The 27,563-nt window shown below is 43.2% G+C and overlaps 1 protein-coding gene across 1 annotated transcript; it reads left to right on the top strand.

The window, feature by feature from the left end:
- Positions 1–179: 179 nt before the first annotated feature.
- UTP25 (UTP25 small subunit processor component) lies at positions 180–15,463 on the top strand. Its single transcript, XM_027893512.1, has 12 exons — positions 180–340; positions 1,467–1,506; positions 2,682–2,931; positions 3,675–3,881; positions 5,942–6,030; positions 7,362–7,772; positions 8,813–9,032; positions 11,075–11,277; positions 12,518–12,700; positions 13,330–13,442; positions 13,861–14,106; positions 14,913–15,463. The coding sequence occupies exons 1-12, from the start codon at positions 240–242 to the stop codon at positions 15,157–15,159; spliced, it is 2,310 nt and encodes a 769-aa protein (XP_027749313.1). The 5' UTR covers positions 180–239; the 3' UTR covers positions 15,160–15,463.
- The last annotated feature ends 12,100 nt before the right edge of the window (positions 15,464–27,563 follow it).

Below are 27,563 nucleotides of genomic sequence, written 5' to 3' on the forward strand. Positions count from 1 at the left end.
CTCCCCATACGGCCGCAGGCCGGCGGCGGGCGGGGCGAGGCGCGGCCCGCGGGGCTCACCCCCGGCCTCCGCCGCTCCTTCCAGCCGCCTCCCGGCCCCGCCTTCCCCGGGCGTGAAACACCCGCCCCCGGCAGCACCGGGGCGGTGCCGGGCTGCGGGGACCGCCCCGCCGTGCTACAGCGGCGCGTCCGGGCCGCCGTACGGCGTGGGACATCCCACGTGGAGGGAGCCGGGCCGGGATGGGGAAGCGGCGCGGCGGGCGGGAGCTGCTGCGCACCCTGAGCAAGAAACAGAAGAAGCACCTGCGGGAGTTCGGGGAGGAGCACCCGTTCTACGACAAGTGAGTGCCGGGGCGGGCAAACCCGTGAGAGCGAGGGACGGAGGGGAGTTGCAGCTGCGTGGCGCGCTGCCGCTCGTGAGCCTGGAATCTCGAGAGGAGAACGGAAGGCAGGACATCTGGGCTCGGATTTTCTTGCCACAAGTGTCCCAGACTCTTGTGGTGCAGCCCGGAGGCTGCCAAGAGCAGTGGGGAAGCGGAGGAGTGCGAAGTTGGGTTCCCATGTGACACCAGGCTGGTCCCTTGTCTGGGCTCCAGGTTTCCCACTGTTCCGTGCCCATTCTGATGCCGCACAGGATGTGAAAATGCAGGACCGAAGACCTGTGGCCTCCAGGGCAGGATGCCCGTCTGTCAGAGAGGGCGCTGTCCCTTAGTGCCCCCGTGTAAACTTGTGAAGAAAGAGCTGCTTGGTCCAGGTATTGTGTGACCTGGTGCTGCTGTAGAGCCTTGGAAGCCCGCGAGAAAAACACTGCTGTATCACCAGCTTAAGTTGTGCCCTTAGGAGAAGGCACATAAGCGTTAAGACGTGTTCTTTGTGTGTCCCTTGGGATCCTCCTGGCCCTGTCCGGCTGGGAACAGTGTCCTGCGTACGGTGACGCTCAGACCCACTCGAGGCTCTGCATCTTTTTGAAGTTAGTTTAGGTTAGTTTAGGCCCATCTTCTGTACAGTGTCTTGTTTGCAGAATTGCGGTCCCAACACTGGTTAATTAATGCTAATTTTTCCTGTAGTTTGTCTTTTTCCCACTTCGTAGATCAATATTTAATGCTAGAGGTAGACCCTTGCTCTGGTTAACTTTGTAAAAACTATCCTTGTCGGTAGCTTCTTTTAAATTCCTTTTAACACCTCATCTTTTGATTAAAGCTGGATTTTACTTCAGAACTTTTGTTGATCTGTTGTAATGCTTGAGCACTTAGGCTTCATGTACAGGGTGCATCATCACGTGAGAGGGTGACCCTTCAGGGTAAGTGGCAGTGTTTTCTTAGGGAAAAATGTGTGATGCTTTGGTTTTAAACTTTCTTTTAATTTCTTCAAACTTGTATAACTCATCCATTCACTCTTCCCCTCATCTCTTTCATCCTGTATATAACTTCATTGACAGCGTAAGATAATTCAGTGCTTTCTTTTCAGGGTTTCTGAAAGACCAGAAGCAACTCAAATATGTGAACTGGTAATGTATTTTTTTTCCTTACTTTCATCTTTGTGTAGTTCAGTGAAGTGAAAAACTTTGCATTTTGTGTTACCGAGTTATTCAGCCTCATTAAGTTGTTCCACTTAGAAAATAAGCATTTAGGAGAAAAAAATGAGTGTGAATTTTGGCTCTGAACTGTTCTCTACAATGTCTAACTCAAAACTAATACCATGAGAGGGCAGAAGCAGCAGGAAGTAACAGCAGTTCTTGGGTTTTTTGCATATACTTAGTTACAGTGAAAATTATATCATGCTTTAAGTTGTTTTAATTATGTTAATAAACTTAATGTTGCATGAGTTAGGAGATGTTTTGTTCTCTGTTGAACAAAGAAATTTGTTAATGCTCATTCCTCTTCTTCAGATTGCCAGTGCTTTAACTTTCTTTCAGTCAGGATTTGGTAACCTCCTTCATCATCAAATTAATAAAACACTTCAGAGTCTTAGTGTGGAAAAATTAATTACTCTGTTTCATTTTTTTTCTTTATCAATTTTGTGCATTAATAAAGTATGTACTGATTTTTTCCTTTTGGAGCTGAAAAGATTTAAGAAAGGAGTAAGTGGTGATGTGCCTGTATTCCTGTTTCACTGTAATCTGTACACTGGCTTGTGCAAGCCCAGGACAGAACTGGCTCTGAGGCTGGCTTGTTTGAGGTATAGGGCTGTACAACTGAGTCAAACCTGACCAGCACCCTGGGGAGCCATTGTCAACTGGCAGCTTTTTCACTTACCTTCTTGAAGGACAGAAGCATTTCCAGTGTGCTCTGTCTCTTGCAGGGGTGCCTTTCCACAGTTTTCAATCTCTGACTGGTTTTCTTAGAAGGATGTAGTCCTAGTTCAGTAAATACCTTTGTCTGTGGAGATCAAATGCCCCCACTTTGTTCATACTGAAAGAACCGGATTTTGTGATGCTCCAAGTCAAATCAGTGCAGAACAAGGCACTTCAGACTGCCTCTCAGGATGCTTTCAGAATCTGAATGGAGATGTCCAGCATAGCTGTTGGCATAAAATGTTGGCTTTTGAAAAATTCCTTTGCACCTGCGTAAGAGTTGCATGGGAGAGGGGAAATACAACAGTGGACGTAGGGGTAGGGGTAATTGCCTGCTGCCTAATAGACTGTTGCTGTTGTTGCTGTTACACTCGTGTTTTCCTTTCCAGTCTGAGAATTCTGATAAATCGAGTGCAGAAAGCGATTCAGAGACTGAAGTGGAACAGGTCTCTGTATATCATAAGCTCCTGGCTACCCTGAAGACTTCTCCTGAGTCTGAGAGTGAGGAAGAGGAAGATGAAAGTGAATCAGAAGAATCTGGGCAAAGTGAGGCAGAAATGGACAGCGAAGGGTCCCAGGAGACTGGAGAAGCAGAAGGAGGTGAAGAAGATAAGAATGATGTACCAGAGGAGGAAGAAGGTAGTTTGTCTTTTCCCATGCTTTGGTAAATAGTGTTTTAGCCAGGATCCTGGTGCAGAACTGGCTTGTTGGCCGGGTGCTCTTCTGCCTTGGAGACTCTGTTGCTGCATTGCCTCTGTGTGGGTGGAAGCAGCAACTGCTGAAGGATTTAGCAGGGGAAAGGGTAGCTGTGCTCATTTCCCGTCAGACAGCCTGCTGCTGCTTCCTCAGATGTTGTTTGTGCGGCAGCACAGGGGAAAACCACATGGAGCAGCATACCAGGGGTTCTCACCCACTCATGGCAGACACAAGCTGTTCTCTTGAGTAGCATCTGGCTTGGCTGCTGCCACCGAGAGGAGGGAAAGGTTTGCCTCATAGCAGAGGAAAGAGTATGTAAACTGGGAGGAAACCTCCGCCTTTATGACAAGGTATCTTCGTTTAGGAAGTCTGCAAAAAAATTCGGTGAGAGAGGAGTCAAGTTTTAATTATTTCCTGTTACTTGAGGTCTTTGGAAACTAGAAGTTTTATTCCCCAAATAGGTTACTTTTTTAATTTTCTCTGGGGAAACACGTTTTGTATTATGTAACATTTGGCACGCTAGCCAAAAGTCATCTTTATTGTAGAATACAAAGTCTGCTTTTATGTTTTTTGATAGAGTATTGGGAGAAAAAGGCCAGTAACTCAGAGCGAACAACGTCTACAGACAGTAACTTTTCCAGGAGAGAATAACAGAATAACCCATTTCTCCCTCTAACAATTGACAGCTACAGACACAGCAGAGCAGACGCTCGGCCAGGAGCAGGACGATGGCGCAGATACCTCTTGTGACCCACGTCATGGAGTAATTGAGGAGTTTACTGATGTGAAACACGAATCTGAATTTAGCTTGGAAACCAATTTCATGGAAGAGGAGAGTGGAGATTGTAATGCAGATACGAGAGGCAGCAGTTCTTCACAAGCTTTTTCAGAAGGTAGTGTGTTTGTGCTTAGGGATCTGCATTTAGAAGAGTATCTGTAAACATGTTTAAATTATCAAGCACCTTAAGGATACTCTGCATAGCTTCCGACTTCTTCCACTGCATTATTCATTGCATTGCCGTGTATGAGCCAGTTCCATAAGGAATGCAGTTGTGTAGCTGAACCATTTGATTTCTGTAGCCCCTGTGGACTGGGATTCATGCATGATTTCTGCTGTGACCGATAAAGGTTGAAGTATCAAGATCCAGAGATGTGTGTGGAGGGTGTTATCTTGTTCTGTTGCTTTAACAGTAGTTTTAAAAGCCAGTGTAATACGAAGGGCTCTGCAAGTTTGCACTTGACTACTGAAGATATTTTTGGCACGAACAGCACAGGAGATAATCACAAAGCTGACCTGTGAGGGCATCCTTCACAACTCAGTGGAGTTAGAGGTGAGACTCTGAGAAGCTTGGTGCAACCACAGTAATTTAGACAAATGCTCTGGGCTCTCAGAATTTTGAAGGTTATGCAGAGGAGTCTGACTGCACCAGGATCAGGAAGGTATGAGCCATCAGCAGAGCACATGTGGTGTCTTTTACGGATGTAGCTCAGAATCTGGGTGTATCTGAGCCGCAGTGTTGGAGTCATCCCACCATATGTAATACAAATAAGTGCGTGGCACAGGTGTGCGATCGCTCGGTGACATCCCGTACATTGGCACTCGCCGAGCTTCTGCTCATATTTTATGCTCTGTGGCTTTAATATCAGATGGCATAGTTTGAGAGAGAGAAATATGTTTGTAGCATCCCTAGTGATGCTGGCTTGTCATCTTGGAGCAGCAGCTGACATTAGATCTGGGAGGCAGCCTGGTTGATGCATGAAATGTGTGGAAGCATCAAAGGGCCATGTGATAGAAAAAACAGCTCGTTCTTGTTACCATAAGAATATGACTTACTTAGGCTGTTGGCATTACATTTTAATGAGAATGGTAGTTCTCCAACTGCATGCTAAGTATCCTAACAGCTTTGTTCCACCTATAAATGATGCACTACTTCTCAGTGGGTTCTTGTAGCTTGGAAGTGTCTTTATAATCTGTTACAGAAAACGAGTCACCTAAGATAGCAGAAAGGGGATGAATTTCTACTCTATCCCTGAGGTCACTAGAATTCCTGAAAATGCATCTCATTCTTCCCTCTACTTTATCTGAAAAATGCTGTAATCAGTAAAACCTCAACTGAGGAGCAAGAGTGTAGTGCAATTAAATGATACTCTGTTCGTTTGTGTTGCTGGGAAGATTTTCTCAACAGTGTCATGATTAGCAAATGTCTTGACTCTTGCCTGGATAACTTGTATGTGGGCTGGATATTTGTTGGCAAGCACTAGTGTTCCTAATTAGTTTTCTTTATGCAGCGAGCGCTGCTGTGCCGCAAGCAGGATACGGGGCTTGGCTTTCAAAATAAGCTTTGCATGTGACTTTGTGTGTGCCAGTGTCTTTGAATGTAATACGATTTAACAGTTATTTGCCTCTCCTTTCCTTTCCAAGAAGAAATGCTGATTAGATAAATCAGACTTCTGCTCACTTCGGGCAATTTTTGCCTCCCTTCTCCATAACCCGCCTAATATTTTTGTACTTTATTACAAACTGTGTTCATATCACTGGCCAAAGCCCTGGGCAGAACTGTTTATAAATTAGGAAGGGCAGTAAGTTCACTTGACAGCCTTTTTCACCTGCAAGCAATGGACATGTCCAAGCTAAAGGCAGAAAATTGTCACAGTGTTTTCTAGTACATATCGGTTTCCTGTCCAACATTTGTTTTGTGCTTGAAAATTCTAGTACTTCCATAAGTGCTTCTTTTTCTTTTGTAAAAGCAATCTGTCAAATCTGTTCCCTCTGTTCTTTTAGAGAGAATTTGACATCCTTTCTCTCATCTCCAAGTGCTTTGAAATAACTAGTTTTAATTGTGGTGTTTCAGCATGGAAAATGTTCGTCTCATTTGCAAATCCATTCTGAAACTTGATTCCACTATTAGCTGCAATAGTTCTCAGGCTGTTTTTTTGTTGTTGTTATAAATAGATCCATTTAAACAGCACATGGACAAAGAACTTGAAGAAAAAGAAATAGAGAAAATGTCTACACTTCCTAAAACTTCAAGTCAAAGCCAGGTAATAGTGTTCTGTACCCTTACAGAGTTCCTAAAGATGCCTGGATTAAAATAATCCTTTATCATATAAAAACTAAGTAGATTATAATTGTTATTATTAACAGTTGGCACTGCAAATATCAAGGTTTTGTCACCGTTGTTGTTGAACAGTTTTCTTATGCACTTAGTGCTGTGCAAGAGTTGAAATCTGAAGTCTGCTGTTCTGTAGGCACATGGTGACATATCTGAAACACGTGGCTGTAGAGTTTGATCTGTAAACCCAAAACCTTAACAAAGGGTAGAAACAGGGCTTGTTTCTGCGTGTTGACAGCATGATGTGCTCTGCAGCTGAACCTCTGAGATGACCATGTGCAGTTTTAAAAGTACTTATGATGCACTTTCACGTTCTTGCTTCAGGGTGGCATTGACAGGCTGGTGAAAGGGGAATTTATTACGTACGTTGTTAATTCTGGCAATAATGTGTGAATTACAGTATCAGAAAACCACCTCATTGCTTATGAAAGAGTACTGGTTTTCAAAAGACTCATTTTTAGACAAATCCTTGCTTCCTAACTTTTTCACATCTGATTTTGTTTTGGAGAGTTGCCTTCCATTCTGGTCAGCCATATGCTGGGTGACATTGTTTGGAAGTTAGCCAATAGTTAGTCAGAGAGAAAACTGTGATTTAAAAAAAAAAATTTAATTCACTTTTTTCTTTTTTGGAATATGGTGGCCAAAATTACCAGTGCCACCTGAAGAAGTGCGTGATAAATCTTTGCTTAAATTGGTGTAGCTACTTTATGGGGATAGTTGGGGACAACTTGCATGGCAGAAGGCTTAAAGTTTAGAGTTTTTCCCTATTGCACTGATAGCTGTTGCCCTCAAAATCAGAGAGACATCCAGAAGATTTCATTTAGTAATTGAATCACAACTCCTGGGATCAGCCCCTAATGGGTTTGTTTTCATTTTTAAATAAAGTATGTACCTCAGTGGGGCCAGTTGGTAAGCATAGTTGGAATTCAGTGTTTTCATCTTTTCCCTGGGTCGAGCCACTGGTTTGCTGAGTGGGTTAGGCAGAAAATTGTATCCTTCCTCAGTTTTCTGTAAAATGAGAACAGTTAAAGACACATCACTGGAAGATCCATCCAGATCTGAGATCAAGTTTATTGTTATTTACTCTGGCAGACTCGAAAAGGGACTGCATATTGAAAAAAAGGGTTCAACTTATGTTATGAGAAGGTAATTTCTGAAATTTCATGAACTTGATGGAACTGTCAGCTGTGGTGACATGCCTTAAAATGTACGAAGTTGGGTACATATGACTCGTCTTTGTCGTTGGCTTTTTCTTTTCAGTGGCCAAGACTGGGACAACTAACTTTTTCTTCCACTTTGGAGAAACCTAAAACTTTGAAAGCAGACAAAGAAGTTGATGTGAAACAGCTTTATCTCCACAAGCCTTTGGAGTCCACTTGGCCAAAAGTGAATAAACAGTTTCTCTCCTCAGTGAACAAACCAAGCGATTCCCCTTTTACCCCTTTGCAAAGAGAGCTCTTCTGTATCATGAATTCATACCGGGACTTGTTCTATCCAGAAAGAAATGCTTTAACAAATGGAGAGGAAATCCGGCATGCTTACTGCCTGCATGCCTTGAACCACGTTCTGAAGGCAAATGCCCAAGTGCTCAGCAACAATGCCAAGCGAAGAGACAGAAAACCAGGGTCTGACACAGATGACTACAGGGATCAGGGGCTCACTAGGCCTAAGGTAAGAGAGCTTCATGAACATGATTCCCCTATCCTCACCCTGCCTGCCTGTACAAACATCCTGCTAGTTTATCCGGAAGTATTTCTGTTGCTGCTCCCTCAGGTGACGTGTTTCTGGGCACGTGGCTTTCCACATCCCTTTATCATGTCCAAAAGTTGTCCTCTGTGGCCAGGGCAAGTGCCCTGCAAGAAGCAGTGGTCACGGTGTTGTTAGCCAGCCTGTCTCTGTGCCGAGCCCTGAGTTTGACTCACCTCTTTGTTTTTCCCCCTGTCACTACAGACTGTTACGTTTTCCTGCTTCCATTTCTAAATCTGCTAGTACAGTAGGTAGTGTAGGCTGTCACTCAGTGTGGTTTGTGCCAGATTTTTTTTTGTCTTAACACACTTGTAAGGACTTGCCTATACGGAAGGATCTTTCTGTACCTGGGAGACCTCAGGGAATCCCATTGTCAAGGCCACCAGTCATAACTGGGGGAGTGGGCCCCAAACCAATCCCCCCTGGATTCACAGTCTCCTCTAGCTGATAACCAGCTAGAGGACAGATTCAACTATGGCCAGCCTGTCACTGGTGTGCCAGCTGCCTGTTGAACAGTTCCAGAGTCAGGGTTTAGTGTTTGCTGCACACCCGGCCAACGCCTTTGGTTTCTGTGTTGACTGCCCTGTTAGACATTTATATGTTAGAGTTCTGTGCAGAGATTATTGCCACTCACCCAGAAGCCAGCCGTTGACCCCCTCTCTGTATCACAGGAGCTCTTGCTTGCCTAGGGGTGAGGGAGAACAGGAGAACATGCTTAGTTTTCAGTTCCCCTATACTGGTACTGTGGGTGTGAGATGGGGAACCAAGCTGAGCTGCTGGCCAGTACCAGTTAGTGAGCACACTGCATCCCATTGCATCCTTCTTCCCACTGCATGTCAGAATTGTTTTGACTGTTGGGATGTCCCCCGGGGACACATCCAAGTAAAAAAAATAATTTAACATACAGTTAACTGTGAGTGTTTGTATTTTATGGGTTATTCTGTTGTAACTGTTGATCTGTGCAGGTGCTGATGATAGTGCCCTTCAGGGAATGTGCTCTGAGAATTGTGCATATTTTCATCAGTCTTCTTGAAGTGAATGACAAAAAAAAAATAGATGTAAGTAATAAAAAGCGCTTCAAAGGGGAGTTTGGCTCTGACCCGGAAGAGAAGCCCCCCAACCTAAAAAGACCTGAAGATTATGAAGCTGTCTTTGCTGGCAACATTGATGACCACTTCAGAATTGGTAATGACCTACTCAACAGAGATGTCATAGCTTGGAAAGAACTGCAAAGTAACAAGTTCTTCCCAAATGTCTAGGGGCTTTCAGGGCTGGAAGTTCTGGTGAGATTCTGGGCTCTTTGGTATTCCTGCTAGTTTTGCATTGGTAACTTCGATTTTTCTGCAAATCTTTCTTACCTTGTCAGAACTTAAAAAGGAAGAGAAATTAGAAAAGTAATTATTTCCACATCAAGTTCAGAATCACTTAAAATGCAATGAATGCTTTATTCTAGAAGGATTGCCCACACCTCATTTTGAAGATAGCAGCAAAGTCTTTCATGTTATGAAAAAAAGAAAAATCTTTGGGGTTTAATCAGCCTGTTCACAATGTCTCTTATAATTGGTAATGGTTGGAACAAACTTAAAGCTCAATACTGAGCAAAGCAGTTTTCTGCTTTGTTGCCCATGGTTTTCATGAAAGCAAACAGAGAGCCAGCAAGTAGGAGTGTTGGACCAGCAGCAAATTTGAGACTGTTTCATAATACTGTAATCTTACGCTGTTTAGTAACTCAGTATGCAGAGAATTAGCTAGTGGCTTGGTTCCTGGAGCTGCCAAGATGAGAAGGCAGTTTTTTTAACTTAACTTGACAGATCAGAGGCTTTTGAAATATTGCGCCTTGGAAGATAAATTGGCACCCCAAGAAATGTAATGAAGATTACAAGCAGGTCGCACTCAGTCGTTCTTTCTTCCTTCCCCAGTGAATATCTCTCAGGCTGAGAGCATCTTACTTTCAGTAGCATAATAATTTTCCCTTCAGTCCTCTCCCATAACGCAGTCTGCTTGTTCCACTTACTAAGTGTTAAGAAATGCTTGAAGAAACTTTCAGTGCTGTTACTTGCAGAAGCAAATCATAGAAGCAGAATAATTTCTCTTTCTTACTGTGCCTTACACCCTGTTTCTTCTGCACAAAGATCTAATTTAAAGCACATTTGTTATGCCTTACTGAAACCACTCTTGCACATTTTTAAACAGAAGAAAGACTTGATGTTGCTAAACTGTGTATATGCTCTGACAAGTGATATCTTCTTCCTGGAAATTCAACTGATTGTACCTTTCTTTTTTTTCTTTTTTTTTTTTTTTCCCTTTTTTTAATAATTTGGTTAAAATAGCAGTAGGGACCCCCACCACTGTCTGTCTGTGTGAAATTCTTCAGCTGTACCTGTGATAGCTGTCTTCACACAGACAGAGAAAGAAGATGGAGAGACTCCTTTGTTGGGCAGACTGTAGGGGTTGTTTGAATGTGGTCTGGACTAGCTGCATTTTTAAGATCGGGAAAGTGGGTTCTAGCAGTATTGCCATGTAGTTATGAAACAAACTCCTTTGATTCCTTCCTTTTCCTGTCTATAACATGAGAGGTGATGCATAAGCTGCATCAGAATGTACACTGCAACATGTGGTGTGAGAAGCAGCGGCAGGGAAGGTACAAAACTGGTCGTGCATTTGGTCATCGTAATATGAAGAACCTTGTCCTTTGTGGTTTAGTAATAAATCTTGCAGCTCTGTCAATAAAGGCAGTTAATAGTCAAGAGGTCCACACCAAATCTCTCATGACAGATTAGAATAACAGTCCCTATAATACCTAAAGGCAGAGACCAAAGTTTAGGATTTAGGTTGAAAGGAGTAGTTAATAATTTCTGGCTTTTTTTTCCCTAAAGTTCTTCCGCTCCCTCATCCTCCTGCTTAGCAGAAAAAATCACAAAAAAAAAAAAAAAAATGTTTCAGTCAAAAAATTTTGTCCAGGTTCTGAAAAATCTGGAAAAAAGTATTAATAAAAGACTTTGCCTAACTTCATGAAAATTTTCCAAATGCTTGTCAAATGGGGGTAGAGCAGGTAAGCACTTTTTGAGGACAGAAGAGTTTCTGACAGATGAGTTGTGTCCAGCTACAATCATCAGTAAGTGTCAAGGGAGAGGAGGTGTAGGGAGTTACTATTACAGAGCCTGCTAGAAGAATATGGTTGATAAATGATCTTAACTAAGAATTTGCCGTTGGTTGTTGTTGGACAGGAGTTGCAATTCTTCAGAAGAGTATGAGACTGTATGCACCATTTTACTCATCAGACATCATCATCGCCTCTCCCCTGGGGATGAGGACTGTTATTGGCGCAGAGGGGGAGAAGAAGAGAGATTTTGATTTTCTGTCATCAATAGAAATTCTCATAATTGATCAGGCAGATATTTACCTGATGCAGAACTGGGAACACGTTCTGGTGCGTTTTCCGTATGTATTCATTTTTGTGTTGTGCTGTGTCTTGTTAGTCTGATGTAACTCAGTTTTGGCAGTGAGCAGTATTGCTGGTTTTTATTGACTTGATTCCAGACATGAATGTTTGTTCCTTTTTCTCCTACCACCCTTTTATTTTCCTTATACTAAGAATATTCTTTCTACAGATTTTGGTAGTATTCAGCACCTGTTCTCTGTAAATCTTAGTGGCATATTTCATCAGAGATTTTTTTTTTTTGGACAGTTTTAATTATCTTGCAGGATGAGATAGTGATGATTCTTTTAATCACATCTGGGAGAAAATATGCCAGCTATCTGAGTGCCCAGTGTCTCAGTCAGATTGCAGCCATGTGAGGAATCTCTGCAACCTAATTCAGGTTCCCCCAGAAAGCAATAGGAGCTGCTGCATGTCTCCATTGACTGCTAAGTAACTAAACCTTAGTCATGTCCATAGTTAAACAGTATGAACATTTTCCTGTACATTTAATGAAAATGGAGCTTTTGGATTGTGGCTAATATGCATCAGTACCTGTGCTTTTTGGCTTTTGGTTAGTAAAAGTTTTCAGAACAGAAAGGGTGGGGATTTTCTTCCCCCCCAGAAACACTTTTGAAGTACCTGGACCAGGCATTTTGACAGCATGATGTTACTGTGCATTTTGAAGGAATCAGAAGATGTCTTCTTTCCTCACAAGTCCCAGAAGGGGCATATGAGTCTGTGTGATATCCAGGGAATGAGTCCTGGAGCCCTGGAGCCTGTTTCTTTATTTTTTCCTTTAGGTGCAACTGCCGTGTGGTGGCAGGGATGCCAGTCCTAGGCATCATTCCCTGAGAGAAAAATAAAGTGAATTTCCTCACATGCACCCAAACTCTCAGTGAATGTGATGGGAGCTGAGCTGCAGTTGGGGCTTCTTTTAGCTCAGAAACCTTGGGCCCATTGACTTAAATACAAACAAATCCATTATACTTGCCCCAAGGAGAGGATTGGAAGCTAAGGTTACTGTTACTGGTGACTAAAGAGATGGTAGCTTTCAGTTCTGCAGCAGAAAATCAAGTAAATTACTCTTGCTGTGGTCAATAAATTCCAGACAGTTGTGTCTTGGGAGATGCCGGTGTTCTTTACTCTCTGCTGTCTTGCTGGTCCCTGCCTTCTTTCTCGATGCAGCTCAGGCTTTTGCAGGTGTGGCACAGGGATGTCAGTAGTGATGTGTTTCCTTCTGTCTGTGTAGCACCTGGTGAAGCACATTAACCTGCTGCCCCTCGATTCCCATGGGGTGGACTTTTCCCGAGTACGAATGCAGAACCTCAACAACTGGTCCAAGTACTACCGGCAGACGCTGCTGTTCAGTGCCCTTCAGGACCCCCAGATCAACTCTGTCTTCAACAAACACTGCTTCAATTACGTTGGGCAGGTGAGCTCACAGATGAGCTGAAAGTTTTCTTCTAGTGCTGACAGAAGGGAGGGGGAGAGGAACAGAGAACCCGACACGCAGAAAAATTCCATAATTCAGTTGCTTCAAGACTGTGCCAGTCATTTCCCTTACCCAGGTAATGCAGTGTGAATCTCATGATGCTGCATGCTGTGCCAGAGGCATGAAGAACTCTTTATGCAGCCATACTTGTTTGATCCTTTTCTTTCATGGATAACTGCTGTTTTATGTCAGAAATTGGATTTTTTTTTTTCTTAATTTGACATACATAAGTTACCTTGTTTTATTTATTTTGTTGTGAAATGGAAGGTTCACATGCTTCCTTTTTTTTTTTTTTTAAATCTCCTATTGCGTAAGAAGCATGAATTGTTAGTACTTTGAAAGAAACAGGAAAAGTAAAAACCTTAGTAGACCACCTCATATATATGGATTCAGGGCATAAGTAGTCATTGTGTATTTAAGAGATCAAGGATGTTTATACCTGACAGTAGTTTTATATTGGAGCTTTCCTGAAAGCAGCCCCATGCACCTCTGGCAGATGTGAGTTGGAAGCAGGAAGCTGGCTGCCTTTGCCATGCTGCTTCCCCTAACATCCTACTTTCTCCTCGCAGGTGGCCGTCCGCAACGTGCCGCTCGCTGGCTCCATTAGCCACGTTGTGGTCCAACTTCCTCATGTTTTTCGGAGATTAGAACCTGAAAGTATAACTTCGGTAATAGATGCAAGGTACTGAGTGTTTCAGACTGTTTTGCTGTGCCCTAATGACTGCAGTTTTGGGTTTAGTGGAGCATATTGTTCCCTGCAGAGCACGCTGTGTTTTCACCACTAGAAGGATGCCTTTATTAGTCCTCAGGTGTAGGCTGGGCTCTGCACATATGGAGGGGAATACTGGCCTTCTCCTTGCCAAAGGCATGGGAGAATAAAGTCTGGGAAAGGAATATCAGTCTCTACCATGATTGCATAGTACTGATAAAGCCTTTTATCCTCTATGCGTGTAGAAATCCTATGAAGTTAAAAAAAGGAGAAATGTGTAGAAAATCTTCTGTAGCCTGTTGTTGGATGGTATTTATGTTCGAGGTCATGATCATCATCAGAAAGCTAAATGTTGACTCTGGTTACAACATAACTTGTTTTCTTAACCGAGGTTTCAGTTTTTCATCGACAAAGTCTTGCCCGAGTACCGCGATGCCATCATGTCACACACGCTCATTTATGTCCCGTCATACTTTGACTACGTGCGTCTCCGAAATTACTTCAAGAAAGAGGACCTGAATTTTACTCACATCTGTGAATACACTAAAAAGGCTGCTGTCTGCAGAGCGAGGCGGTTCTTTCTCAAGGGAGAGAAGCAGTTTTTATTGTTCACTGAGCGCTTCCACTTTTACAAAAGGTAAATTGTGGACCGAGTTTTCCCTCTGAGTTGCATGTGTGCTGTTTGGAAGGTTGAGTCTGACCTTGTTCATAGATGGACTGTACTGCTTTTTGAATCTGTTGGATCCCTCTGAGGACATCTTTGACTGAAGTAAGATCTGTTGAGTTTTACTTTAAAGTTTTTGCATGTTGTCAGCAGTCCCTTTGCAGAGACTTTAGTACTTGGGTATGCGCAAGGCTTTATTCAGGAAGGTAAGTGCTGCCAAGTTCCACTGATGTCAGGACAAGATGATATAGCCTGCAAGTGGGATTCATTGGGCCTTTTATTTGTGTTCATCTGTGCCACAGTAATTGCATAAAATTTTGGAAAAAGTTGTGATTGTTTCAGCAAATGCAATACAGCAAACTGAGGCCACCTGGAAAATTTGCTACATTCTGACTGGTGCTGTTTACAAGTTCCTAATGGAACAGGATTTTTTCTATTAGCAGAAGATATTTTGGCAATTAAGAAAAGGTTCATGAGTCTTAGTCTGATCAGGCTTCACTGTCTTAAAATCCAGGCTAAAGAGGCTGACTACTACATAAGTTGGTGGTGATCCGTACTTTAGAGGAAGTCATTGTGCCTGACAGTGTTAGATTTACCCGTTAAATTCCACTCCTCTATTCAGTCTTCAGTCCATGACGCAGGGTTTGTAGAGTTGAGTTATAACTGACGAGCGTTGAAGTGGATGGAAATTGGAGGAACTGATACAAGATTGGTGTTTTAACACTGACATTTTGTACGAATAGCCAACAAACTTACTTCTTTGCTTTTTCCTAATACAGGTATACGATAAAAGGCATTAGGAACCTCATTTTCTATGAGTTACCAACATACTCCCACTTCTACAGTGAGATTTGTAACATGATGAAGGCCACAGACAATGGAGTGGATGCTACTTGGACTTGTACTGTGCTCTACTCCAAGTATGATGCTCAGAAATTGGCTGCAGTGGTTGGCATAGATCGCACAGCTCAAATGCTACAGTCCAAGAAAAATGTGCACCTCTTTGTTACAGGAGAAAATGAATAACTCATACTCCAGACTGGACAATTGGATGGACCTGCATTTTACTCCTAATGCAGTTTTTTATATTGCTTTTTTTTTAAAAGTGTTAAATTTTTTACTCCCTTTTATTAAATATTCTGTTGAAATTCTTCACATAGTATTAAATTTTGTGTTTCAGTACTCTGCAACAACAAGAAACAAAGGATGTCATTCAAAAAAGCAGGGGTTAGGAAGTATTTTCTGTGTAGAAACAAAGACAGTCCAGAACTTTTCTTCTTGTATATTAAAAAACTCACCAGTCAATAAAGAACCATGCTGTGATAAATAAAATTTGGACTGTTTCACTGCATTTTCAGGTGTAGCAAATTCACCTTCTTTTATCAAAGGAAACATTTTCCTCTAATCTAGGGTAAGAAATATGCCCAGGTATTTAATGAGTTCACTATTCTGTAAGCCTACACAAGGGAGGTGCAGGCAAAGCCTCTTCAACACAAGGGTGTTGCTGAATGAAAGGTGGACTTGCTTCGGGTTGACACTTTTTGAGAATCCATGAATGTGCTTGGATATTAGCTCTGGTTTTGCATTTCTCTGGAGTGACCTAAATATCTCTTGCCTCCTATAACAGACCTTCTGGCCTGTCAGTTTTACCCGGGATAAGTACAGTACCAGGTGGTGCAGTTTCAAACACCCGTGGTCTCATATCTCACTCCACGGGTGGAGGTGGTTTGTCTTTTTCTCTTAGTGGTTGCTTATGGACAGCATGGAAGTGTCGTGATGCTGCCTGTATTTTCTTTTCTTCTTCCAAGGAGCTAAGCCTAATTTAAAAGGAGCTAAAAGTAGAGAGATTAGTTTTTGTTAAGCACGTGCTAGGACAGTGGGAAGGTTGTTCTCTGGAGACGAAGGTGAGTCCTCTGTCAGCCCATATGCTAGAAGGAAACAACCATCCTGTAATTAGCTTGAGGGAGTTCTTGTCTAGGAGGCTTAAGGTAAATATAACAAGGTGAAATAAACTCCTTAGGTAAACGAGGCACAGGATTTTTGCCGATTTTTGTCATGTGCTTGAGTCCTGTATTTCTCAGAGGCTAGTAATCATTTAGTAGACATGAAAATCCATGCGGTTTCTTTCTTTGCATTGTAAGTGATGATGGCTGTTTATTTTACATACCTCTGCTGTAGCACGCAAGAGTTAAGAGCCAGCCCAAGCGAAGTTTTTCTTGTGAGCATCTGTACAGCACAGACAGCAGTAGCAGCAAACAAGGATTTTTCTTGTATCACCCAGGCTGGCTGTGGGAGAATTGTGGCTGTGCATATGAAAACAAGCACATGAAATAGGATTAAGGAATTTTCTTTCTACACCGGATGTACTTAGCAGAGATGAATGGCTGACCTCTGAGGAAGCTAAAGTGGGATAGCTGCTTAGGGAGATAACGTGGTGCAGTGCAGCTCCTGTTTAAAGAAGCAGCAATAGTTTTGTGCCAAAGCCTTAACAGCAAGGATTTTTCTGCTCCCGCTGAAGCTAATGGCAAAATGCTTTGTTAGGAGTATGGACAAACGGTAGTCAGAGGCCCCCATGATTTTTATATCAACTACCTGGGTTTGTTCCTAAGACAAGCATGCTTGGAAATGTGGAATGTATATACCAGTGTCACGTTTCTAATGTTGATTACTAACTATAACTCAGTGATTGCCGAAGCAGTGTGTAAGTGCCTCTTCACTACGTTCAGCTGGTGCTCCGAGCTGCTGACATGAAGTTGGTGTGTGATTAGCCCTAGAGAGCTCACATACGAGATTTTTGTGCTGTGACAAATTCTTACTTCCTTTAGTAGGGACCCTCCTAAAGCCAGCGCTAGGAATCCTGTCTAGGAGGCTGAACTAGTGGGTCAGATGGATTTGGTGATATGGGGAGCCCTTGTCTGTGTTGGTGTGAAGGTGTTTCTGTTCCCAGATGTTTCCTCCTACCCCTGTGCTGATGTTCCCACACTTTGGCTGTTGGCCCACTTGACAGTGGAATCGCGATGAACTGGGGAGGGGATTTGGTCTGGTTTAAAATTCCTCCTTTGTCCCCTTTTCTATCATTTTAAATAATTCCCTAGCGCAGTTCACAGCAGGGACTTTGCAGAGAGATTTGTCCAAGAGTGGCTCCAGAGACAATGAGTTACTGGAAGATGACGAGCACCAACGTCATAGTTTGGCCCATCCTGGATGCACATTTATGGACACCAATGCTCTGCTTGCTGGGACAACTGCTGGCTCCAAAGGAGGTACTTTAAAGCCCATCTTGTAATGCATTTTCCTGACTATAGTGTGGTTTTCAGAGAAGTGGCTGAACTTAACACATTAGTGTAGGGACACAGAGTCGGTTTCAGAGATTAGCATATCTGAAATTTTAGAAATAGGTATATCTGAGTCTCTTTTTAAATTGTTCAACAGTTGTTCAAGTTTTCACACAAGTGGAATAAGAAAAGACGTTATCAAATACAATATTTTACCTGTTTCTACTTGACAGCGTGCGGTCCCTGCATGGTATTTTGCCACTTTTTCACAAGAATGCACCAGTGATGAGTAACTACTCATCTTGAGGAAACAAATGTAAAACAAAATCCTGTTCATTTTGACCTCAGTAGGGGTCAGACCTTTAAGGGGATGATGATGTTCTTAAGAATCCATTTTGTTTTCGTTGTTTCAAGAGGATCTCAGAGTACTGAAAACTAATCCTGTATTTTTTGTGGAAGGTGCAGTAATGTAGTGAAAGCTGATGGCCTGTTCCAGGCACTGGCTGCTAATGTGCAGTAGGGCCAAAGCATTAGCATCCAGCTTTTGAGTATTCAAACTCAAGGGTAAAAATAAACTGGGATGGAGTTGGTAAACAAGAAATTCTTTTCAGTATCTTCTGTCTCAGGAAATTTCTAAGGAAAATCTACTAATGGATGACCAAGAGAAAGACATACCTATCTCTATAGGAAGATTGTTCTTCCAGCTAATGAGCTTGTGTCATAATGGATCATTTTTTCACTAGCAAAACCTAATCAGGATAAGAGGTTTCGTTACATTTTTGTTGCTCCTTTCAAAAATGACAAAAAGGCAATTTTTTTTTTTTTTTTCTTCTGAAAATGTGTTTGCAGGATAGGAGCCAGCCTTCTGCTGCTGCCTGTATTAATGTGGAGGAGGGAGGGAAAGGTGACTTCGGGACAATCTGTCTCCAGCGCTGGAGAGCTGCCTCCTGTGACGAGGCAGGTTGTTAGTTTTGCAGCAGTTATTGGGAAACATGGGATGAATCACATGAGAGAGAAACTGGAGCACTGCTGTTAACAACAGCAGAATTAACAATTACTTTACAGCTGTGTTGTCACAGGCTGCCAGGGTTTCTCGGCTCCACGTTAGTCATGCTCCGTGACCGCAGCCCTAGGAATTACCCTCCAGGGTTTGGGGTTTTTTTGGGCTTGGTGTCCAAGCGTGTCTGATGAAACAATTTGCAGTGGGGGGCAGTTCTGAAAGCCCACCCACAAAGGCATATGGGGATGTATGAGGACCCTGTGCAGAGAGGAAGAGGGGTGAGAGCAAGCAGAGGCTGCAGTCCTCGCCATCACTCAGCTGGCTGGGCTGCCCCACTGCTGTCCTGCCTGGGGACCCGCCTACGCAGCAGAGGGGGCTCCTCTCTTTGCCACATGGATCTGGTCAGAAAGCTCCCACGGGTTCTGCACCAGGAAGGAAGCAGGTGCCCCAGGGAAGGTCACTGGAGTGAGCCTTCTTCATTTCCCCTCCCCAGAGAAGCCAGGTGACCCTTAATCCCATAGGGAAAGTGACGGTGCTGCTGGTATGGTGGCGGAGCTGTGCCGTGCAACAGCCTGGCATGAGGAGGGCACAAAGCCAGAAGAAGCCTGACTGCAAAACCCCACACAGGGTTTATTAGACATGTGAATTGTTGTAGCCAGCTCTCATCATGGCCAACAAGGTTCTTTCGCCCACACTAGATCCAAGACATAGCTCAGTCCCTGTGGCTTTAAATCTCATCTCCTGTGCCGAGCATGACAGTACAGGGTAATTAATTAGCCCAGGGCTGGTTGCATTTTAATTAACCACTAGCTTCAGTGGTGCTTGGGGTTGCTTGTTTTATCAGGTGGACTGGGAGCTGGGCTGAGACCACCACCTCTGGGATGAATAAACACTAACAGGTATGAGCTGGTAATGGGAATTAGTTACCTGAAATGGAGATGTCGAAATGGCCATAACATTGAGTGGTACTTCAGGAATAAATATTTGATTATGTAAGAGAGGTGCAGCAATCTTCGGTAAAAGGACATAAGCGAGATCAAGGTAACGTACAGAAAAACAGCACCACACAGGACAAAAACAAGACAGTAAATGCAGCAGTTGACAACATAATTATGTCACTGCAACTGGAAACAAATTTGTCCTTGGTTCTTCCACACAAAACAGCAAAATCACACTGAAGTCTTACATGCTGTACATGACATTACATTTCCAGGGTCATATCACTGATATGGGCATAAATCTAAATAGATGTTACCATAATTGCTAAACAGAGATTTAGCATGATGCTGCAAGATCTCTTACTAGTCCCTCCTTTACACTCTTACAAAAGGGGAACTTGGTAGCTGGGGCCATACCTGAAAACCCATTCCCAGTATCTTGTTATTACTAGCTAAGAAGCAGAAATGTCCATGCTATTTACTCGCCCTTAGGTTTCAAAAGCCCTCATTGTCATTTAATTAATAAGTCAGTAATATTTAGCTTTAATAATGTATATTATTTTAATCAAAGCAGGAAAAGTTGAATTGGTTTTGTACCGAGCCATGAGTTCTGTGCAACTGAGGTTGCAGGTCTGTAGCTTGGCTTACTTCTGCTCTGCTGCCTGTTGCCCTCTCTCAGAGCAGGGGAAGATCCAGTGGTAATGATGGCCACTTCTGCCATTCCAGATCTCCCAGGCTGCTTTGTGCTCCATTTCTCCTTCCCTTTCTCCCACATTGATATTGTCAGTGGAGTTGGGTGGAATGCAGTTAAATGCTGGTAAAATGCAGCTAAACCAGGAAAGAGCCCCAAAGGAATAAATTAATGTCTGAATTAATTCCTGCTACAAGCTGGAAGCTCTCCAGTAACTTCAGAAGCTGCTCGCTTGAGTCCAAAAGAAGGAGAGATCGTTCAGAGATGGTGGTGCAATGCAGAAGCTCTTGGAATGCTTTGTGAAACAGCTCACCTGAAATGTGGGCATGGGAATGTTTGGGTGGAATTAGTCCAAGGGAGATGGAGAGCCCGTGGGCACAAAGAAGGCATGGATGAGAAGTGAAGCAGATGTCAGAAGTGCAGTAAGGCCCTGTTTCCAAACCAGGAAATCCAAGTGATAGTGCTCAAAATTCGAGCACCTGAATGCACCACACAAGCTACTTTTGAGGGGGAAAACAGCAACTTCTGCTTAAGAGAGGAAAACAGTGAAGAACCTCTCTCCTCTACAGACCTGTGAGATCTGAGGCCAGCACAGAGGGATCTATGAAGGAAAGTGCAGACAGAGCCTCCACTGAGCAGGTGTGGAGCAAAAGAGCCGCTCCTCAGCTGTCACTCATTTACAATAAACAGAACTGCTGCCAATCTGGGGAGGGCTGCACCTGTAGATCGAGGTTTGCACATGTTTTGCTCGTTTGTTTAATTTCCCCCAGTCTTTCCATGCTTTTTTCTTGTAGGAGGGGCTCAAGCAGAGTTTAGCAACGCACGTAGATGTGCACAGAACCTCTGCCCACGGTGTTAAAACCACAGTGGTTCTGCTCCTTCTAAAGCAGAGAGGAAAAAAGCGCAGCAGGATTCGCCTGTACATTTTGCAGCAGGAATCTCAGCAGCCTGTGGAAAATTAAGGTTAGTCTTTTCCTGGTATTGTATTTTACTAAATTTCTGAAATAAAGAAAATATACTCAATGGATAATGGAGAAGCATTAGTGATCATATTAGCTTGGAAACTGTATCCTTAAATATCTGATCTCATGGTAATTTAGCAATATTTTTCCCTTGGTCAAAAGAAATGTAGTGTCTTCAGTGTGCAAAAAGCTAATATATTTCACTTACAAGTGATGAGCAAAGGGTCAGGACTTTTCAACAGGATATGGAGTATCTAATTAATCACTTTATTAAACAAGGTTTAGAGCAATCAAACCTAAAGGAGAGCTTTTTATCTGGGCACCCCTTCTGCATGAACTTTTCAGATGCCTGTGCACATATGTACTAGTAAATTGAACAAATACAAGGTTCTCAGATTATGGAAATAAACAAACAAACAGAAGACATATTTGGGATAATTTTTTTCAAACTCTTTGGCTGCATCAGGTTTTTCAATTCTTGGATACCTGTGCTCATTGAAGGCAGGTATGGAGAGTCTCCTCTTGTGGTTTCCATTCCTAGGTGTTCTGACTGGGAGGTTCTAGGAACTTGCTTTCTCTTGGGTGGCCAACCAAGACCTCCAGTGGTGTGTAAGCTACCTTTGATGAAGGAAGGGACAAAACAAGGGCCTACTAAGAAGGGCCTCCAGTGCATTTAAGGTGTTCTTGGTCTCAGTGTGAACAGAGAGAAGGTCAGTAATCGAATCTGGTTCCTCCTGCTCCCTGGGGCTGGTCAGTAGGTGTGTTACTCTGTACATTTCCGTGCTAACAGAAAGTGGCATGGTACTGAGGGACCCATTCTAAAGCCACGGCAAAAGTCAAAGGATACATCAGCCCTTGGGCACCTTCTGTTACCTGCAGAGTGCTTGGCTCAGGCGTTTTCTTGTGTCGTGCTCCCTCTGCCCCCACCCCTCCCAGTATGAGGGTAAGTTCCTGACTGACCTGTCAAATGTGAATAATTATGAGAAGTCTCAGTGATTCACAGTGAGGACACGCGGAGCGCTCCGTTCCCTGCTCGTACTGTGAGGCAATTAATGCAATTTGTGCTGTTTGGCTGAGTGAACAGTTTGAAATGAACCATTGGGCCATCTGTTCCTCCAGCTGACATCAGGCGTGTCAAGAGTAGCAGTTAGCTTTTGCTGGGAAAGAAACATCTCACTGTCATTAAGGAAAGTTCAAGAAAGGGGGGTGTGGGTTTGTTTTTTATTTCTCCTTCTACTATCTTTAAAACAAACTCTTTCTTTCATATTTTCTCATGGCTCAGGCTATGTATCCTGGAGACTTTTCGGGCCTCTAGTCAGTGTCTTGAGAGCAGGGGAATGGCTACAGCAAGCACCTTCTTGTCTCACTTCTTGCATGCATTTGGTGAGAGGAAGGTGCTCAACAGCGTCTGAGTTTTACGTAATTGTTTTGTTCTTCACTTGCTCTCTTCCTCTTAGTATGTTGCTTTCTTGAGCTGAGGGGTTCAAGAGACAGTCTTCCTTGAAAACAGCTCACATGAAAATTTTCATAAGATCTTTTGGGGTCATATTTCATCCCTTGCAATTACTAAAATCTATCCCCTACAAGAAAAAAAAATCATTATCTCATTAGCTGTAGGAAGACCAGAAAAAAAGATTTGGCCTGTTTCTCCATGAGAAGTTCTATCCACAGATGACCCTCAGGAACTGGGTGTTTGATGCTTATTCTGCATTTGTGCTCACTGAAAGAGTTACAGGGAGCAGACAGCTCATGGAGCTAATGCTAGTGGTAAAGAGATAAGACGAGCTTAGAGCAGGGAAAATGTAAGTGAAGACTTAAGCAGAATGTTCTAAGATTAACCAGGCCAGGTGGATTGCATCTCTGAATACAGAGAGATGTGATGCAGGATTTCTGGAAACCTATTGTGGACAGACAAGCAGACTGGGAGAAGGCTAGGACAATGCCTGTCTTAAGGAAGATCATCTGTGTGGAGTAGGGCAAAGGTAGTGAATTTTAAAGCCTTTGCATCAGATCAAAATTTTTATAGAAAAGTGTCCAGAGAAGAAGACGTAGACACTCTCGATCTTGATTTGCAAGGCTATGGCAGTGTGACACAACATTCTGGTTAGAAAAGGTAGGAAAACAATGAAAGGCCAAGGATGGGGTTTGATGCCTATTTGGATGAGAAGCATCCCTGGAGGGCAGCAATGGCAGCAGACATTACAGCAGAAGCTTTCCATTATGGTCTGTTCTGGAGCAGGTCTTTTAATGGGTTTGTTAATAGCTAACTGCTGAGCAAAGGCCTATGCTAATTACATCTGCAAATAATAAGAAAGTTCAGGGCCTTTGAAGGGCTCTGCTACCTCTGCCTTCCCCCATCCTCCTGCTCTCCTACGTGGGTGCCCCAGGGAAGGCCATGCTTTAAGGCGCTCACCAACCCACCATCCTGCTGTAATTCCCTCAGCAGCGCTTTCCTAGTGAATGCCATCTCACGTTTTTGGACTTTGCTGTTTCTAGGAAAGAAAAGATATTTTTAACACAACATCTTTTTCTTGGCCAAGTGAAGCAGGATTCTTTTACTGCAGAGAGCACTTGTGCTGAATGGACAATAATTTAACCAATTTTATGGTCCATTATCCCTTCTAGCAGAAGAAAGCAAAGAACTATCTTAAGCAAATAGATAACAAAATATTTATTTTTTAATGCAGAGTGAATGTTCACCAAGGCCTGTGCTGTCACTGTTTTTTCATATCCTGAGAATTGCAGCCAAACCAAGTGATGTGGCTCATCTCTGTTTTGTGATCGTTTCATTTGTTCATAATTAATGTCCTACATCCTGCAAACCCAAGCAATAGCATCTGAGAGCTTCTTTTCTCTCTCAGTAGTCAGTAAACAGACATCTGGCTGAGACGTGCTTGGCACTGTTTAACCAACAGACAGTTGTGTTTTATGGGAGTGTGGCACACTGGGCCAAATTCCAGTCCCACTGGAAATCTCTGGGCCTGCTCCAAGGAATTCAGGGTAAGGACAACAGAGATGCCGGGGTCCAGGTTTTTATTCTGATAGGTGGATCCATCAATGCCTTTTCAACAGCTCTTCACTGGTACAGGGGACATTGCTCTAAACCCCTGCTGGCTTTTCTGGTGGGTAAGGTATGGACTTATGTGCTCCATGCCAAGCTGTGAGACAGAAGGGCATGAGGGAGATTCAACATCAGCCTGTTAACCAATCTGTTGACTAAAGACGGTGGGACTGTTTCCAAGACCTGTTTCTAAATAGCACCTGAAGACGTTTTGGCTGCCTCTGCGCTTGGTATTTCTTATAGCACATGCAATCCTTGTACCTTTGGAGTATCTTGTACTTTTGGAGTGTTTACTTGGAGAACTGGCTGGGATTCCTTAACAAGCAGGGTTTGATTGGAAAAGGATGAAGAGGCCAACTGTGCTGCATTTGCAACTTGAACAGTTCAGGATGAAGTGTTGCAACTGTCTGTCTGTTTTAGTAGTTATATTTTATTTTTAACTTAGTAAATTATATTATCCTCCTTTGGCATAGGTTTGATGTTATTCATTGTACTTAGCAAGGTAATTTTATCTATTCAAGGTAAACAGCTCCTTAGAATCTACACTTACTAAACAACCTTTCCAAAATCCTCTCCTTAGAATATTTTACCAAGATCCCACGGACAAAGCCAGTTGTTCCTCTGTTTTAGACAGGAATTATCCCTTTGCCTTAAAAAATCCATGCCCTGACAAGACTTTATATCCAGGTAAAAGATGAGAATTAATAAAGCCAGGGGGTCCTTTTCCCAGAGTATATGAGGCAGGTTCCCAAAGGGACGCTTCCTGGGTTTGGGGAAAAGAGAACATAGGGTGCCAGCTTGAGTCCAGCCAGGGCCCCACTAGGTGGGCAGCCAGGAGACCCCTGAGGAAAGTGCCGCTGGAGCAGAGAGGACAAGAGGAGCTGGAGCCGCCTCCTCTCCCTCTCCTTTCCTCTCCCTCTCCTTGCTGCTGCTTCCCACGCTTTTTCAAGTGACAGAAATTTTTCATTAAAAGGAATGCTGGATTCCAAAGCTTGGCTTCTTATTTGTATTCAAAGCCATTAATGAAACTTATTAAAATTATTTGTAATTTAAATGGAAATCGTCCATTTCTCCGGAAGAAGGCCAAGAGATAGGAGGAGATATTTCGAATGTCCCAAAGTTCCTTAAGCTTTCGCAGGTTCAGGACTTCCTAGTGCGAACATGGTGATAGTTTCTTGCCAGCTAAATATTCTGTATGTTGCAGGAACATTTTTCTGTGAGGGCAGATGGTGTTCGATTGGTAGTCAGAATAATACATGAACAGCAGAGAAGATGTGGGTTGATTAAATAATTAGCATACTGTGACATTCTATTGCTTCACTCTAACTTAAAGCTAGGTCAAAATGCTGGTCTATATTGCAACTCCTCCCCTTCTTTCTTTCTTCTGGCTGCTTTTGTGTTCTCTTCAAAGCAAAGTTTTAACAGAAATCAAATCGTTTCTTGGTAGCACAACATATGAATTTGTTACTCAGCCCTGCATGTTACAGAATAAAAATAATAATATAAAGGAAATTTAATTTTGCTGAATGAATTTAAGTTGCCTGGCAACCCATCATACCCAGTGTGGGATCCACTCAAGCATCATTGCAGCTTAATACGTGGCACAGATCAGTGTTCAGGACAAAATGGATGATCTTGGGAAGTCAGGGCAATGAGGACTAGCAGAAGGACGGAAGCCTGACTTTCAGTTTCCGTGTCCATCTGAACAGCTCTTTGCCTTCAGAGTTTGTTTGCATATCCACCAGAAGCCCAACGAGCTAATCTTATTAAATCTACTGCTTCCTGTCCCCCTAGTCTGTAATGGTACAATAACAATAGTTACAGGCAGTTTGTTGTCAGCCGAGGCATAAACATAGAAAACATGCTTCTCTCAGCAAGAATATCATTATTCCCTAACTAAATACAACCCACTCAATTACTCATCCTCCTCTCTAAGTCCTGCTATCTATTCTGGGTTTTCAGAGATTTTCTGCAAATAAAAATGAAAGAAGTTGTCCCACTAAAAAACCACTATCCTATAAAATGTTAGTGCTGACTAAAAAGAGAGCAGTATCTTTGGCTGCCATGTAACCACTAGCCAGGATGTAGAGGAAGAGTTGCCGTAGTGCCTTGCAGGTTTGGGGGTCTGAGGCTTTGGATGGTGCTGTACTTAACTAGGAATAAAAATCCAAGCAGTGAAAGAAATTATCTGCTACTCTGTAAGTGTTACTGCTGTCTCCACAGTAGTCTACTAGATGTCCCCAGTGCTGCGGGCTCCAGTGTCCTAAAATATCCAGGAAGAGTCCCCAACAAACCTGTCCTTTACCAAGCTAGTAAATTTCCTTTTCTTGTTTTGCTATGAAATCAATGTTAAGGCAAGGATTAAAATTTCATGTTTGAGAACAATCATGGTAAAATTGACCAGGGAGGGTGGCTCACAGATTCTGCTAGGGCGGGCTGACACTGTGAAGAAAGAGCAGTCATGCTCCTGGAGCAGCTGGAGAGGATGTATGCACTCACTTCATCTATCTGAAGAAAAGAGTTCAATATTTCTGTGTCAAAGTGCTGCAAAGACAAACTATACAAGAAATACTTTTGTCAATAAGTTCCCTCAGAGATCACAGTTGGAAATCAAATTTCTCAGTGTTCTTCTGCTACATTAGAGGATAAATGTTCAAAAGTGATAGTAAAACAGAATCACAGAATATGCTAAGTTGGAAGGGACCCAGAAGGATCATCAACTCTTAGCCTTGCACAGGACCACCCCAAGAGTCATACCATGTGCCTGAGAGCACTGTCCAAAAGCTTCTTGAACTCTGTCGGGCTTGGTGCTGTGACCACTTCCCTGGGGAGTCTGTTCCAGTACCCAACCACCCTCTGGGTGAAGAACCTTTTCCTAATATCCAGCCTAAACCTCCCCTGACACGACCTCAGGCCATTCCCTCTGGTCCTGTCACTGGTCACCACAGAGAAGAGATCAGTGCTTTCCCCTCCACTTCCCGCTGTAAAGAAGTTGTAACTGCAGTGAGGTGTCCCCTCAGTCTCCTTCACGCTGAACAGACCAAGTGACCTCAGCTGCTCCTCATACATCTTCTCCTCAAGGCCTTTCGTCATCTTCATTGCCCTCCTTTGGATGCTCTTTAAGAGCTTAATCTTTATTATATTACAGGCATGCCCAAAACTGCCACAATATTCAAGGTGAGGCCTCACCAGCACAGAGGGACAATCCCCTCCCTCGAAGAGCTGGCGATGCTTTGCCTGATGCCCCCCATGGCACGGTTGGCCCTCCTGGCTGCCTATTTATCTTACAAAATACTACATAGCTTAATAAATGCATTATTTTAGGATCTTTGGGTAATTACTGCTATTATTATTTTTTAAGTAGCTTATCAATACAACTAGGCTGGGAGGTTGACACCATTGCTAATTTATACACTCCCCCCCCACCCTTGAACTGAAGGAATGACATGATGAACAAAATCTCTTCCTCTAATACTGAGACACACAGTTGCATTTCAAAATGT

This window comes from Empidonax traillii, unplaced genomic scaffold (genome assembly GCF_003031625.1).
Source record: "Empidonax traillii isolate 1590-97213 ecotype Southwest subspecies unplaced genomic scaffold, ASM303162v1 scaffold391:size1093220, whole genome shotgun sequence".
Taxonomy (NCBI): Eukaryota; Metazoa; Chordata; class Aves; order Passeriformes; family Tyrannidae; genus Empidonax; species Empidonax traillii.

What these genes read in the sequence shown, in the direction of transcription:
- UTP25 (XM_027893512.1), top strand. Translation starts at nt 240, where the DNA reads ATGGGGAAGCGGCGCGGCGGGCGGGAGCTGCTGCGCACCCTGAGCAAG. An exon ending in TTCACAAGCTTTTTCAGAAG is followed by an intron (nt 3,882 to 5,941) that starts GTAGTGTGTTTG and finishes TGTTATAAATAG; the next exon opens with ATCCATTTAAACAGCACATG. An exon ending in AGGGGCTCACTAGGCCTAAG is followed by an intron (nt 7,773 to 8,812) that starts GTAAGAGAGCTT and finishes TGATCTGTGCAG; the next exon opens with GTGCTGATGATAGTGCCCTT.